At 39.4% G+C, this 15,115-nt stretch overlaps 1 protein-coding gene across 2 annotated transcripts in view; it reads left to right on the top strand.

Moving 5' to 3' along the window:
- PRKN (parkin RBR E3 ubiquitin protein ligase) overlaps window positions 1-12,217 on the top strand; it is a 702,734-nt gene extending 690,517 nt beyond the window's left edge. For both annotated transcript variants that reach the window (XM_033056630.1, XM_033056631.2), the window contains exons 11-12: window positions 6,830-6,947; window positions 10,946-12,217. In XM_033056630.1, the coding sequence (XP_032912521.1) occupies window positions 6,830-6,947; window positions 10,946-11,055 (228 nt within the window). In that variant the 3' untranslated portion in view covers window positions 11,056-12,217. The remainder of the gene's footprint in view (window positions 1-6,829; window positions 6,948-10,945) is intronic.
- The last annotated feature ends 2,898 nt before the right edge of the window (window positions 12,218-15,115 follow it).

Here is a 15,115-nt window from a genome sequence, read left to right as displayed (position 1 = left end):
TTTTGTTACCTTGAATATCTCATTACCTGCTAAAGGTGTTCAGACCACGTTCACTGTATATGCAAAGTAAAAAATGTATTTCTAGTTTTATCAAAGTCGTAGCTAATCAATTAAGTATTTTTAGCCCATTTACAATAACACTAGGACTTACAGTTCAAATTATATTTAAAATAAAGGATATGCAAACTTTCAGGTAACACTCATTTCCCAGGTGTTATTTTTAACCTTCCACTGCTGCTCTGGATTCTAGGCTCAATAGCTGCAGTCTGGAATGGGCTGGTATAGTGAATCCTTTACCAGAAAGAGCATGATGTTGATATTGAAGGATTTTTATTTTTTTTCCCTTCTTATTGTATAATCTGCTTGGAGTCAGTCTTACGTGTTTGTTAACAGAATCCTTCTCTGACACACAGCCAAAGTTGGTGTGTTTTACCCAAGCTGGTTATGCCTTTGTTCTCTTTGTTGTCCTCAAGACTGTTTTTACCCATCCTTCAAGGCTGTATTTGGGTAACTGACCACTTGAGTGTGGTTTGCAATGCTGGGGCCTCACATATCATCCCGTGCCTTTCCTTTCAAGGCCTCTTCTATCATCCCATGCCATTACTCCTCTGTGTAGCATTTTATTGTAGGGTCAGAGGCAGTTTGTTCTGACCTGTAGTATGTATAATGGTCATTCCTGCTTGTTAATTACAAAAATACATGGAACTGTTAAATCATGCAATAATACAAAAACTGTACAAAAGCAAGAGCAAAACAGGGGAATAGCCATTATGTCATTAAATAATTGCTATCACAGGCTAAACCAAATCTCTAGGCATGCCAAGACAAATTCAGATAAAGCCTGATGGGTCCTAAGGCTCATGGTGCTGGCTTGGCACAAAGGCTGTGGTCTCTTACAAGAAACAGCAACATGATTTTTACTGAGGCATAAAGATACATGTTCTAAACCTTCATCTATAGTCTCTTCAGTGTAAATTTATAACTAGTGCTGTAAAACTTGACTTCAACTCCGCACTTAACCTGTGGGACATTGCCGGTCCTGGCTGTAGCCCTAAATTGGAGCCCAAATTTGTCACCCAAATCCCAAAGCCCCTAGACCCACCACCTTCAAGTCAAACCTCAGCTATTCCTTATTTGGAGCTCAGCCCCCACAGTCCTCAAGTAGCTAATGTAGGATCCAATTAACAGCTTTGCTGTTCTGACACTGGCAGTATAAAATTTATCCAGCACCCCTGTCAGCCCAGGAACCCGTCAGACCTAACCAAAAGCAGAGCAATCAGTGCCTCAGCTGAGTCAGGGCAAACCTGATCCTCTTCATCAGCACACACTTTCAGGGCCCTGGCTGCACTCTAACCAGAGTTTCTGGGCTCAAACCTGACACAGGCATCATGTCTCAGGCAAAGGATCAGCGCAAAACACTCACTGGATCACTTCCCAGACATATTTTTGCTGCACAGGTGCAACATAAAGTTTGCACATCCATGTGCTCACACACACACATCCAGGAAAGCCTGTCAGAGCACCTGGCATCCTGCTGAAGGCTGCTGGAATTGTAGCTCCTGGAAAAGCTCCCAGCTCACTTGGGCTGCAGATGAGCCTCCAGCCCATCTTTTCCTCCCACTGCCTCCTGTGTGCAAGTCTCCGAGTTGACAGTAGAGGGTATGGCATGTACAGGCATTGCCTGCCAGGCTTCTTTATCCATCGTGGAAAGACAGCTGATAACCTCCCATGCTGTAGATTTCCAGCACGCAGGGTTGTGAAGCTTGGTCTCTAAGCAGCTAATGATAGTCTAAATGATAAATAGTAAATGCTAACCACAAAAAACATTAATTATTTCCCTGCATTTTAGTGAAAGGGAAAGCTACTTAAAAGGTTCATCATACATAGTATCTTTCAATGAGTCCTGAGTCACAGTAGGAAATGTGGAACATCTGTTATTAGGCCATTGATTTTTTTTTTCCCCATCAGGTAAATTTTAAAAGTTAAATAAAACATGGCTGTACAAGAAATGGCACACCTAGCTTGATTTCTAAAATATCTTAAGTAACTGAAAAAGAAATTGAGGGTCAGGGTTTTAGTTTTTGGTATATTCACAATGTCAAGCTCGGGACATTTCAATGCACAGGAGCCTAATTAAAGGAGCAAGAAAAATAACTAGAACCAGGAAATGTCCTGTAAAATTAATCTCTGTGTTATAAATAAAAATGCACCAGAGGAAATCTGAGAATAGATCTTAACTTCCTGTCTAATGAGAAATAGGTGATAAATATATAGAGAGAATTTTAGCTTTCCTATTTTGGGCAGCAGTAAAGTAAAAAAGATGTGACAGACTGCTTTGTTTATGAGCTCAAGCTGACAGTCATTTTCAGCTGTGTTGCCACTTACAAGAGAAGGCACGTTCTTTATTCCACTCATGGAAAACAGTTATATAAGAATGACCTGTATTAGATTAGATTTTCTGCTTTAGAGCAGTGCAAATTCAATATTCACCATCTCCCTGAATTTAATTCATTATATGAATGGCTGCAACACACAGAGTGAGAACCTTGATGTGCATGTCACCCAACCAGAGCACTCTTTCATCATGTATCCAGTAAAATACCCTGTGTATATCAATTTGATTTTAACTAGTTGCTGTCATCACAAAGCAGTCTTTCATTTTATGTCAGAATTCCCTAGGCACACTAGACAAATTGGCTCACACAAAGCTGCTTCATGTGGATTTAACTGGATCATTGTAATACTGGCACCTCTATTTTTCCTGTGTGTGAAACATTCTCATTGAATGAGTATCTTTTCTGCTCCTTATCTATAGCCACATTTTAGCATTTTGATTAGCCTAAATCTGTCTCTAAAATAGAGCAATAGTCCCATAGCTATGCACATCTCTCTTTGTGAAATTTTGACTCTTAAGTGGCTCAAATAATCCGTTTTCTTCCAAAACCCTCTAGCCTATCTAGTGCCCTAGACACCTGCTATTTTTACCCCCTGCAGTAAAAGGCACCAATAAACATGTTAATTTGTGTGGTCATGTTCATAAAACAGCCCTGTTGAAGCCAAGGAGACAAAATAAATTTAAGTTGGACTGTCACCATCCATTGTAGAACAGGCTTCAACAGCTGAGGCTGCTTTTGCTTAGAGCTCTAGCTCTAGTGGGCTGTGTTAACCTAAATATTATGGTGAGATGAACATTGCTCGGGCACAATGAATTATTCTTTGTCTTCCTTTCAAATGCTTTCAAGTATACATAGCTTTTCTCATATTCCTGTTAGAAAATTAGTACTAGTTCCTGTTTTGAAACACCTAAACCTTTTTAAAATTCTGTATTTCACATAAAGTGAAATAATTTAAGGTATTTCTAAAGCTTACTTTTGCAAGTAAAATTCTCTTAAAACCAAGCATTTCTAATCAAAAGCAAATGTATTTCAGATTTAAAGAAATCTTCACTGGCATACATTTTTTTAAAGTTATGCATGACCAGCTTTTTTGCTTAATCGGGGAGAGATGAAGCATCAAGGGCAAACGAGCAGGAATGCAGAAATTGCATCCACTTAAAACAAAGCACAAAGAAAGTTAACATTGCATATTGTATTCTGAATTAAGGGTCTTCAGTTTTCATATGTTGTCTATACCAGGCAAAATAAGCATGATCATAAAAGAAGTGTGCTAACATAAGGCAGTGTAAAATTCAGTGGGTGTCAAAATTCAACATTATATATCTAAGGCTTCCAGTATTTTGAACAAGAAGCTTTGCCATGAATGTTTTTAATCTAGATGGTACTGCTTAGTTGCTGTCTGTGAACACATAACTTCATTTGTTTCAATGTAGTTCTACTGACTATGTGTACTCTATCACCTGAATGAGATGCTGCTCTAAGAAGAGCACTTTATTTCTATTTGAAGATGCTTTCTGTCCCTGTAGATCTCTTTCCGGTACTGGTATTGATTAACTGCAAAGAAAGCATTCCTTGTACATGTTTTTGTATTGTATGGTCCTCGGCAGTCTGTGGTCTCTTTATCTCTGTTAGTTTTTCCAAAAAGGCTCAGCACAGAAACAGAAGTAAATCTATGTCCTTCAGTGTGACCCAGAGATAATAAGACAAACTTTTCCTCCTGTCTCCCTAAGGGAATACTGCAGGGAGGATATTGAATAATGCTTACAACAGCTCTTTTTGTATATTACTGTTATTTATGGGTGTTCATTCCTGTTCATAATATGCAACTCAGTTGAGAATCAAAAAAATTATTCATAAAGTGGCATGGATGAAGTCTAGTAGGTTTTCCATAGTACTGGGACAAATGTGCCGTACTGACTGGGGAACTAGAGCATGTTGTGTTGAGTGAGCATCAGAAGTCTCCTGTCCTCAGCAAGCTGATGTGTCATGCACACCTGGAGCATCTCTGAACTTCCTATCCTAGACCAGGCAGAACAAGCAAAGTTAGAGACCCCTCTGCTTGACAGACCTAGGCCATTGCCAAGGAGAATCGATTTGCTAGTTTAGGATCTAAGAACATGATTTGAATAGACACTGGTAATGAAGAATCGCCATACAACTTTATTTTATTGTTTAACAAAATAATGCAGATAAATATATGTGTGCTTGCCATCTCTGGGTGTGTGCTAAATAAAACACATGAACACTGAAGGCTTATAGATCTAGAGGTATGATTTCTTCAATGAATCAGAGGGACTCCATCACTGCGCCATTTCTCTGCATTTGGTTCATGCAGCAGGAAGTTTTTAACTTAGCATTCAGCAAGACTGAGCATAGAAGGGATGTTTCAGCTCTAATGGGCTGAAATATATTGCTGCTGCATCTAGTTCATGCTAGAATTTTTGCAATGGAAGATATTAAAATAATAATTCATGGCTGTTTTCAGCAATTTGTTCTTGGTGAAGTGAATTTTTGTGGCTAGAAATTGTTTCTTTTAGTTATTCCTAAGGTCTCCCAGTTTTGTTTTCAGAACTAAGATCAAAAATGTTTCTACAAATAAATTTAGCAATTTGGTATGTGAAATTTTGCCTCAGTGTCCTTTGCTATTAGGTCACAACAAAGACATGAAGATGGGGAAAAAAGTATGTATTAAAACACTGAATTAGGACTATTTGAGAAAACAGACCACTGTGAAGCTCTTCCAGACTGATTACAAAAATTTTAAATACTTCTGGTCTTCTCATTTAGTGCCTCTGTAAATATGCAGTGATTTTCATCTGTTTGCATGTTAAGCAATGAGTTTCCATTAAGATGAGATATCATCTTATTTCTGCCATGGGGAAAGCTGTGGCCCAGGTCAAGTGTTCCCTACTCTCCCGCTCTGCTTCTCTGAGCTAGCTCAGATTGCTCGCACAAGTCATCCTTCCTTAAGGATGTAGGTGTTGAAAAATCAATACTAGATTATGTTCTTTGCTATTAGCCTGAGCAGCTTTTTCTATTTCCCAGAACTTACTAATGTGCTGTTGTATAGAGGTCATCGTTCTGCCGAATTGCTGAATAACCCAGCAGGGTGCAGGGCTGAGTTCCCTCTCCACAAGCACAGAGACAGAAGTAAAAGTCATTTCTAGGATACAGATAAAGAGACTTTGTTCACTTTTGTCACCTCTACATCAAAAAGATAAGATAAGAAAATTGGAGAATATTAAGTGAGGAGCAATAAAAGACATTCACAGGCTGAGGAGGCTGTAGGTTGTAAAATGAAAAATGGAAAACATATTATTGATGTTTCCTGATTGAAAGAAGACAGTGGGAGGTTTTTTTGTTGATTTTTGGTTTGGTTGGGTTTGGTTTGGTTTTCCTTAAATGTATATTGCAATGGCCACTAGATGAGCTGGAAATAAATTTCTGCAGATGTTGGTCTTTGCTATTCCATTTTAACTCAGGTCATTTCAGCCAAGAACTAAAATTGAGGCACTACTCACTGACACAACTTGTATGTTTTATCAATACTATATGACCAGAATTCAAGCGGAGTTACAGCTTCGTTGCACTGTTTAAAATTGAACCAATTTTCTTTTTCTGTCATACTAGAAATAAATATATTTAAAAATTATCCATATAAGTAAATGTAAAAGTCTATCCACATAAGAGCCTATAAGTATTTAGAAGGTATACACTAAAAAGGTACAGGAATTGTTGTAAATTAAATAGTTTTGTTTGAGTTCATCATTTTCCCACATGCTTGAATAAAACCATATTATGAATGGAGAGAGCAGAGCTTCAAGGTTGGAACTTACATGCAGTGTTTATAGGTACTGTTCACATAGTTGCCAGCCTTGTGTGATGGAAATGACCCAAGGCACTGCCATCTCTTTTGTCCTTGTACTATCATTTTAGGTAGGAAGCAGCCAAATAGGCCACTTGTGTAGATTATGTAATTTTGTCCCAGCCATAAATAGGACAAACACAGGAGTCCCTTTTATACTCTTCATGGTTACTTTTTCCTCCTGTGCCATTCTATCTGGGGAGCTTTCATTGGTCACAAGTGCATTTTTTTACTTTTTTTCCAAAATGTTTATGTTTATTATTTGTGCCTGTTATATTTGTGTAGAGTTACACTGGAATGAAACTCAGACCTCCAATACACCAGAGTACACTTTATTATGCAAAAATTCCCTTCCAGGCACCCCACCATCCTGCATTACCAAACGTTGCTCTTCCTTGGTGTTTTTGCTTTTCTTGCAAGGGCTTTATCTCTGAAGCAGAATCAAACCTGTGGTGTCTAATATGTCAGATTCACCTGACTCCTCCTTCACCTTCCCTTTTGCTTTCCGTGTGTTTGTGCATTTGCAGCGCTGGATGCCCCAATGAGTGCTCCTTCTCTCTCTTTGCAGGGGTATGTAGTTGATGAACACGCAGCCATGCAAGCTCGATGGGAAGAAGCATCTAGAGAAACAATCAAGAAGACAACCAAGCCATGTCCCAACTGCAATATTCCAGTAGAAAAGAATGGTAAGTTTATTAGATTTCTTGTACTTACCTATCTCTTAAAATTTATTTTACATTCATAAACATATGAATGTGCAGGTGTACATATGCATAACATTATTCCAAGAAGGGGAGAGCACAAAAAGCTTGAATAAGTCCCTATGTCACCTTGTCTAAATTACAGTAATTTCACTAATACAAGCCGCAGTAATTAGACAAAAATTTTGGTGGAAACCCGGAAGTGCGGCTAATATTTGGGTGCGGCTAATTTATGAACAAAAATGTGATATCTGCCCTTACCTAGTATCATACCAGTCCAGTCCCGAGCCAAAACAGTTTGAAATCCATGGCTTCCCGTTGTTCCGACGATGAACCAATCAGAGAACAGCTTACTTCCTGCCTGTGGATGGCAGCGTTACTGAGGGGCGGGGGTTGTTATCGGGGTGAGTTACCTCGGCGAGTTACCTCGGCAGTTCGATAAAAGTGTGTGATATTTCTCTGTACTTTTTAAAGTGTTTTCAGTCTTGTGCGGCTGCGGGGCTGGCTGGGCTCGCAGGGAGAGGGCTGGGGGAGCCTCTTGCCCTGCAGGGAGAGGGATGAAGCGGGCGATCAGCTCGCAGGGAGAGGGCTGGGGGAGCCGCTCAGCCCGCAGGGAGAGGGGTAGAACGGCTACTCGGCTCGCAGGGAGAGGGCTAGAGCGGCCGCTCGCCCCGCGGGGCTGCGAGGGCTACAGCGGCCGCTCGCCCCGCGGGGCTGAGAGGGCTAGAGCGGCCGCTCCTGTGCCAGCACGGAGATGTGGCTCCGCTCGGAGCTCAGCTGCCTGCCCGCGCGGCTGAGCGGCTGTTTAAAGGCAACGCGGATCCATTGGGAATGCTCGCAAAATGACCACACTATTGTTCCTGTCTTTTTCGGCTTGTAAATAAAGGGTGTGTCTTTTTTCACTTGGAAACAATGTTTCCGAGGTCGGCAGTAAGCCAGTAAGCCCCGGCAATCCCGCGATTGTGTTACTAAATGACGACTTTGTGAAAGTTCGCGGCGAACTAAAGTGCGGCTAATATTCCGGGTGCAGCTTATTTATTGACAAAGACATCAATGTTGCCAACACACCGGATATGCGGCTTATACTCCGTGCGGCTTGTATTTGTGAATTTACTGTATTTTGAAAACACTAATTCTAAATCAGTTAGTTCTAAAACCACTAATTAAGCCTAACAAAATGTCCAGCTATTTTTTAGATAGGGGAAATGGGGCATTGGATGTAGCATTCATATGACTGGATATCCAGCTAGTTATCTAGACTTTCCATTGTCACTAGGAAAAATAGACATTTGTAGGTTAAAACTCACGATGAAGCAGAACATATGTGGGCCAGAAAATCACACCTAAAAGTGGGGTGTGAAAAATTAGTCCTGCTGTAGATGTCTGCACAATATATTGATGAATTTTGGTGAAATTAATCCCAACCCAGCCACATGCCGATGGTAGAAGAGAAGGTTAGAGGAAGCAACAGGAGTTTGCATTAATCAGTGCTTACCATGTAGGAAGAAAAGTAATCTGCTGGCACTGGGATGTTTAGAATGAAGAACAGGAATGGTAAATAGACTGTACTTTATAGGTTAGTACTGTTCCAAGACTTAATTGTATTTATGTTAATTAATAAAAATATATTAACAATTGCCTAAACATTATACAAATACTTAGAGGATGCTTCCCAGTTTTGTGGCATTCACATGGGACACTGAAAACACCAAATAACGCACTATGAACTGCAAGGGGAGAGCACTTTGAGCAGTGACACTGCAGAAATATTACTGCGAAAGAATTAGGACGAAATCCTGAAATCTGGGGTTTGATGAAAGAAAAAAAGGCAGTTGGCAGATGGAAAGTGGGAGACACCTTCAAGCACAAGAAGCAGAAGGAAAGAAAGCTTGAATTGAAGAGTGGGAAGGTGAGACAAGATTTGGCATAGCATAGAGAGCAAGGTGGGCAGCAGAAGAAAGGTAACAGAGGGCTAGGTCAAAAAATTATTTACAGATTTGTAGAACAGCCTGAAAAACAGAAGTTTTAATCTGATTAGAAATAGAAAAAATTAATGGTGACTATTTATATTCACGCGTTTGTGCGCAACCAAACAAAAAACCCCTTCTGGTTAGGCTTGAAGGAGTGAAAATACCTTTACTTTCTCTTAGACTCTGAGCACCCTACTTTAGTTGCCCTGCTTTGAGCAGGATTTTGGATTGGATAATATCTTAAGGGACCTTCCCACCTCAGTGATTCTGTCATTTTGCAAACAAAATCATGAAGCTTAAAAAGTGCAGTGTTTGCCTTCTTCTTGGTCGTGGGTACTGCACATGCCAGCTTTTAGGCTGCCATTTGTAAACTTAGAGAAGCCCTTCAGAGCTGCCAAAGTACAGCTACTGTCAAGAGACTGACAACTGTATCCTGAGGTCTGCCAGCAGTCCTTATCTGGGAGGAGTACACTAACTCCACACAGGAGGATAATTCTGCTTTTCTTCCCCAAATATTCTATGGACAGTGTCTTTTACAAGGGGCAGTGACAATGCCAGTAACTTTTCTGTAATAGCCCGTATAAACTACAGGCATTGTAGAATATTTCTGGATGCCAGTAACTTTCCTGTAATAGCTGAAGTGAGAGAGAAAAGCACTTTCCCACAGCTCAGTCCCCAGTCTGAGTTTAAACACACATCCATGTCTCTCAGAGGGCTGCTGTACTCACAGAGCTGTAGGTCCTGTTGCTTGAGGCACTCTCCACTGCTGATCTCAGCTGCCATGCAGCAGAGAATAACATGATTTATGTAGCTTAGCAGGAAGGGCACATGTTTTACAAAGAACACCTATTGGGTTTGGGTCCTGCACCAGGACTGAGATGAGTTTTACTCGGGAATGGCTTAATACAAACTGCAAGAGAGGACTGGATCTAAACTTTAAATAAACCGTAACATGGAGGCTGGCCATTTGTATGTTTACATTTAAATAAGATAAAAATCTTTCTGTCACATTGCATTTCTTAGACAAAGATATAAACTGACAAATAGACCTTGCCATCACAAGTGGTTTTCTCGCTCTGTCAGGTGAAGCAGACAGCCTATTTTAACAAACCAATTCTTGTTTGTTTTTGCCTTCTGAGAAACATTCTGGAGTGGCATTTTTAAAAACATGGTGTAAGGGTAGGAGCTCGTACAGTAGGGAACACACACTTCATGTACCTCCCATCACCATTTGGATTGAAACCAAGATGACATTTCAGCATTTCTTCATAGTGCATGCTTTTCTCTCAGTTTGAATTACACAAGAGATCTCTTTGTGTGGTAAGTAACATAATTTCAATTTGAAGGATATTTCTGTAATGACCTTTGACAATGTTAATGTTTTGTATGTTACAATGTAAACTTTTGATCAAGGTTGTGAGCAGAGAAATTAAAGCTGCTCTCATGATATGGAGAAGTAAGAAACCCAACATGCAAAAAACATTGATGTGATCAAAAGGCTGCTTCAGATACTAAAAAGGTCAAAACAACTTAAATTACTGATGTCATTTTGATATAATCAGCAGTCAGCCACCAAAGTCTGTATCTCTCAATTCACCAGCTTTACAAATTTTTCAAATCTTTGAATACAAATTCAAAAAATAATTTAATTTTGTTCATCTTCTGGCTTACAGCTGGAGTAGCATAGAGTAACCTTGAGAAGGTACCGCCAGGACTGCTTTGAGAGACCACAGATTATCATCTCTTTTCCCTATCTCTAGCACAGTCTTTTTTCATTTCCTCCTACCTAGAAAAGCACCTTAAATAATGTGCTTTAATAACACAATAAGAGAGGAGTAGTAGGTTTTAGAAAGCACAGGGGAATATTCATCAGGTTTGTACTTTTCTTTTATTAAATAATTTACTTAGTTGGAAAATTAATGTCTAAGAAAGTTGATTTTAATACTCTTAATTGTGGATTAACATCTCTAAGTGTTTTCCAAGTACCAAAGCCATTGTGTTGCTATCTTGCAGGTGGCTGCATGCACATGAAATGTCCTCGCCCTCAGTGCAGATTTGAGTGGTGCTGGAACTGTGGCCTGGAGTGGAACAGAACCTGCATGGGAGATCACTGGTTTGAGTAGCAGTGCTGAGGCCAGTCTGTGTTGCTGCTAAAGCTTGTTTTTAATCAGGGCAAAATTCTGAACCACTTGCTTAAACAAAAATCCCAGTGGTTTTAGGGACACAGAGTTCAGAAGTTGGCCTAGTTTGTTGGTTTTTTGCTTTATTGCATACGCAATCATACCAAAATCACATTGAAGTTATGCCAAGGCTTTTAAATGCAGTAAGTAAAAAGAATAATTGTTTTAATGGACAGACTTGCTCATCAGGGTACAAAGAGGGGTAAATTACAACTTTTTGAACTTGTGCAGTCTGTCAACATGGAGAGTTGGCAGGGTTACTGTGGGGAACCTTACTTGACATTTATAGTCAGGAATCCATAACTCTTGCAAGGGAGAGCAGCCTGCATATGTGTGTGGGTGAGTCTGCAAGCATCAAGGGGCGTGGAAGATATTTCCTGCATCTTCTGATTTTTTTCTTAGACCACTTCTTCGCTCATTCAGCACAATTTTTGATTTGAGGCAGTATTTCTTAACAACATTTTTGTCAAAGGGAAGGCTGTTGCTCTTAAGTGTTTTCTCAGGGTTTCTTCCTAACAGACTTTCTGCAGAGGTTTTGCTTTCAAACAAAATTCTCATGGAAACACCCAGCTTTATGCCGTATTTGTGCTGGTGTATTTGTGATATACAACACAAAGCCAGCCCACCTAATCATTGCAGACTTTGTTACCTTGGGAAGATTAGCTAAGGATGCAGTTTCAGCCCTATCCATGGCTGTTGATGCGGTGGTGACTGGATCCAATTAAATGTTGTGCAAGATACACTCACAGGGCTTCATTTTTCTTGTACTTATGAGATGCTTTGGATGTGGCAAAGGGAGGCAGGAGGAGACTTCTCAGGGCTTTTCTCTACCATGATTCTTCTAAATTGAATGAGAATATGGGTATGATTCTGAAAATATATTCATTGCTCTAATGGTTTGGGGCAGAGGGACAGCTTCATTTTACAATGTTAACACAGTAAGTAAAGTTTAAAAGTATTTCCAAGTCTGCACAATGTTACTGTTTGTGATCTTTACGTTGATGTTTTACTCTGAAATGAAATGGGCAATGTCCACATCCAACACACCATGTAAGGATATGCACAATATAATTCTGGGAAAAAAACGCACAATAAATAAAGTGGTGAACATTTAAAACTTTAGTTCTTTTTTTCATTTGAATACAAAGTAAAAGAGTATAAAAATATTGGGTGGGTCATGCAGTGCCTTGACTGATTCAAACTCCCAGCTGAGAGGCTAGCCCTTTGATCAAGACATAATGTTAGCACAAAATAAATTCCACTTCCATGGTCTTCTTTTATCAAGTTTGAACTAATATTTTGTATGGCATGACTGTAGAGTCCTGAAATATGGGTGTGCCTCATATCAGTGCAGAGAATGAAGCTTGAGGCATAAAAAAAATCCCAGAAAAAATGTCCAATTGCTAAAAACAGTGGAATATTCATCTGTCTAAACTGGAAATGATATTAGAAGTGTGAGGAAACAAAAGAATGAAGGCATGAGGTACCAAAAATGAGAGAGAGAACTGGCAGAATTAAGAAAATTAGAATGAAAAGAAGTGGCAATGAGAAGACAGTGGACATTTCCTAAAGCTAATTTTCCTGTTTGGAGCTGCTGAACTCAAATTTATTCAGGAATATCTACAATTAAGTGTAGGAGTGCAATTGAATGCTGCAATTTAGCTTATTTAAGTATTTTGTCTTAACAGGGGTATTTTACTGTGAGCTCTGATTATTTCATTATTTGATTTCCTATATATGGCTCTGTATTTTATGTCTAATTTCCAACAGGCCAGGGAAAAAGTAACAATGCTTAATTTTAATTTGATAATGTGTTACATGGGAGTTCTTTGGTAGTGTCTTTCTCATATAGGAAGAAGTTATTCACTTTCAGGCAGTTTCACTGAGTTAGAGCCTGACCTAACACATCAATGTTTTAATTGTTACATAGAAATATTCAATTTATGCCTCTGGACCAGGGTCCAGAGAAGTCAATGGACTACAGACCAGCTCCATACTTCTTTCTGGCCTGGGAAGGGCATGCCAGGCATGAGTCATCAGGCTAGAATAGAAACACCTCTTTCTTGGAAGAACTTGTCAGAGAACAGGATTACGAGCATTCATCTGAGATGTAAGCAAGGGCAGAAAAGGAGAATAAAGAAAGGAGTGCCAGCATTGACTCAAGGTTGTGTCACACAGTCCAGATTTTGCATTCTGCCGAAAACAAATGTGTATTCTGCAGAATTTAACAGATCCTGATCTTCTCTGTATTAATACTATATGTGTCCATGCATACATACACAAACTTGGGGATGGTACAGGCTGTTAATCTGATTTCTTTTTACTCTAAGATTCTCATAGTTTCCACAATTTAAAGGGCATGAATTTCAGGATTAATACTCTGCTGACACTGTAAGAATGTTGGAATTCCTATAGAGATGTGTGAATTGAACCTAAAATGTCCTACACTGGTAACTTTTTTTTTGCATGGAAAGTACTATTTTTAAAAAATACATCTAAAACATCTTGAAAAAATTCAATTTATTTTGCAATTTGAAGCAAAACAGAACAATCCGAGTTTTCAGAGTCTAATCAGACTTGTCCTCTTATTTCAGCTCTGAAATATCAGAGTGAAATTCACCTAACTCAGCTTTAGCTCTCTGGTCTGTTCAGTAGCTTCTGAAGTTTGTGCATGTGTATGGGATCCTGTTGAGCTTTTAGTACAATTGCTCATGGCTAGAGGTTGTGCTGGCAACATTCCTGCCAGAGACTAGGCACAGCTTCTGACAGGATGCACCAGGACCTGTTCTGTGTGCTCCTGCACACTCTTGGCTCAGTTGCTGCATGAGAAGGGGAATCTTCCTTTTTTTAGAACTTTGAGCACTGGCATTGCTTGCTGGCATTCATGAAGCCAGCCTTGGCAAACACTTCCTCAGGGTTGGCACACTGATCTCTGGAAATGGTCCTGGACAGCCGTGAAGGGTTAATGAAGAGAAACAGGACTCAAGCATGAGAGAAGGTAACAAACCTGAGGGCTTAAGCAGATGAAAAGTTTTTCAAAGGCTTGTGGGTTTATGTTCTCTCCAAGCAATACACTCTGGAAACAATGGCATTTAACTGTATGTTCTAAGAAGGTGATTTATTGTGGAGCTATAAAGTGAAAAACAAGAAGTCTCCACTTTTCATATCAAGATTTGGCTTTGTTAATTGAATTCTCTTTACCTTCAACCTTCTTCATCTTTCAGATAAAAATAATTACAGACTTGTTCTTGGTACTGCAATCTGGGATCCTTTAGTGCATGTTAAATGGATTAAGTAGAGGATGTATGCTTAAATATTCAACAATAATTATCATTATAATAATTCAGCTCTATTATTACAATGAAAATCTCTAATATTTATTCCAGCTGGAAATGAAATCCAAATACCAAGTATATTAAGAAGAAAATACATAGAAATTTGGGTTCCTCAGGAAAAAGCATATTTCAGAGTTTAAAGCAAGTAATACTTCAGGAGCTGTGACTTTGACTCAAATATCATTTATATGTCTGTCATCTTGTCACAAAACACAAGCCAAATTATTTCATTTTAAAGGGTACACTTCAAGGAAAAAAATCAGTAAATGGCAGTCCAGAAGAAACATTATGCCACTGATGGGAAATAAGAGTCAAGCTCTGAAAGAGCAGGAAGCAAAGCAAAAGGTTATTTGCATATGAATAGTAAGGTACCATCGCTATTGCAAAACCAGTGTGGTAGTTTTTGCCTGCAGATGTGGTAGATCATGTAAGCTGGAGTGAAATTGGTATTTGTGCAGGGAAACATGAGGCACTTGGAGGTGAGAAGCCAGATTCCAATATATTCTGCTGTCATGGAAGACTGGGAAGATTCAGCCCTTTGTGCCAAACTTTCTCACACTTTGAGTAACAGCAACAACTGTTCTGTCCCTCATGTTGATTGTGCTGCTCAAGCCATTACACAAGTAAATCATCATGTGCAGGAAGCTCAGCAAGCAACCCTTGCAGCA

The sequence above is a fragment of the Catharus ustulatus genome, chromosome 3, assembly GCF_009819885.2.
Source record: "Catharus ustulatus isolate bCatUst1 chromosome 3, bCatUst1.pri.v2, whole genome shotgun sequence".
NCBI lineage: Eukaryota > Metazoa > Chordata > Aves > Passeriformes > Turdidae > Catharus > Catharus ustulatus.
This window is presented reverse-complemented; position numbering and strand designations above follow the sequence as displayed.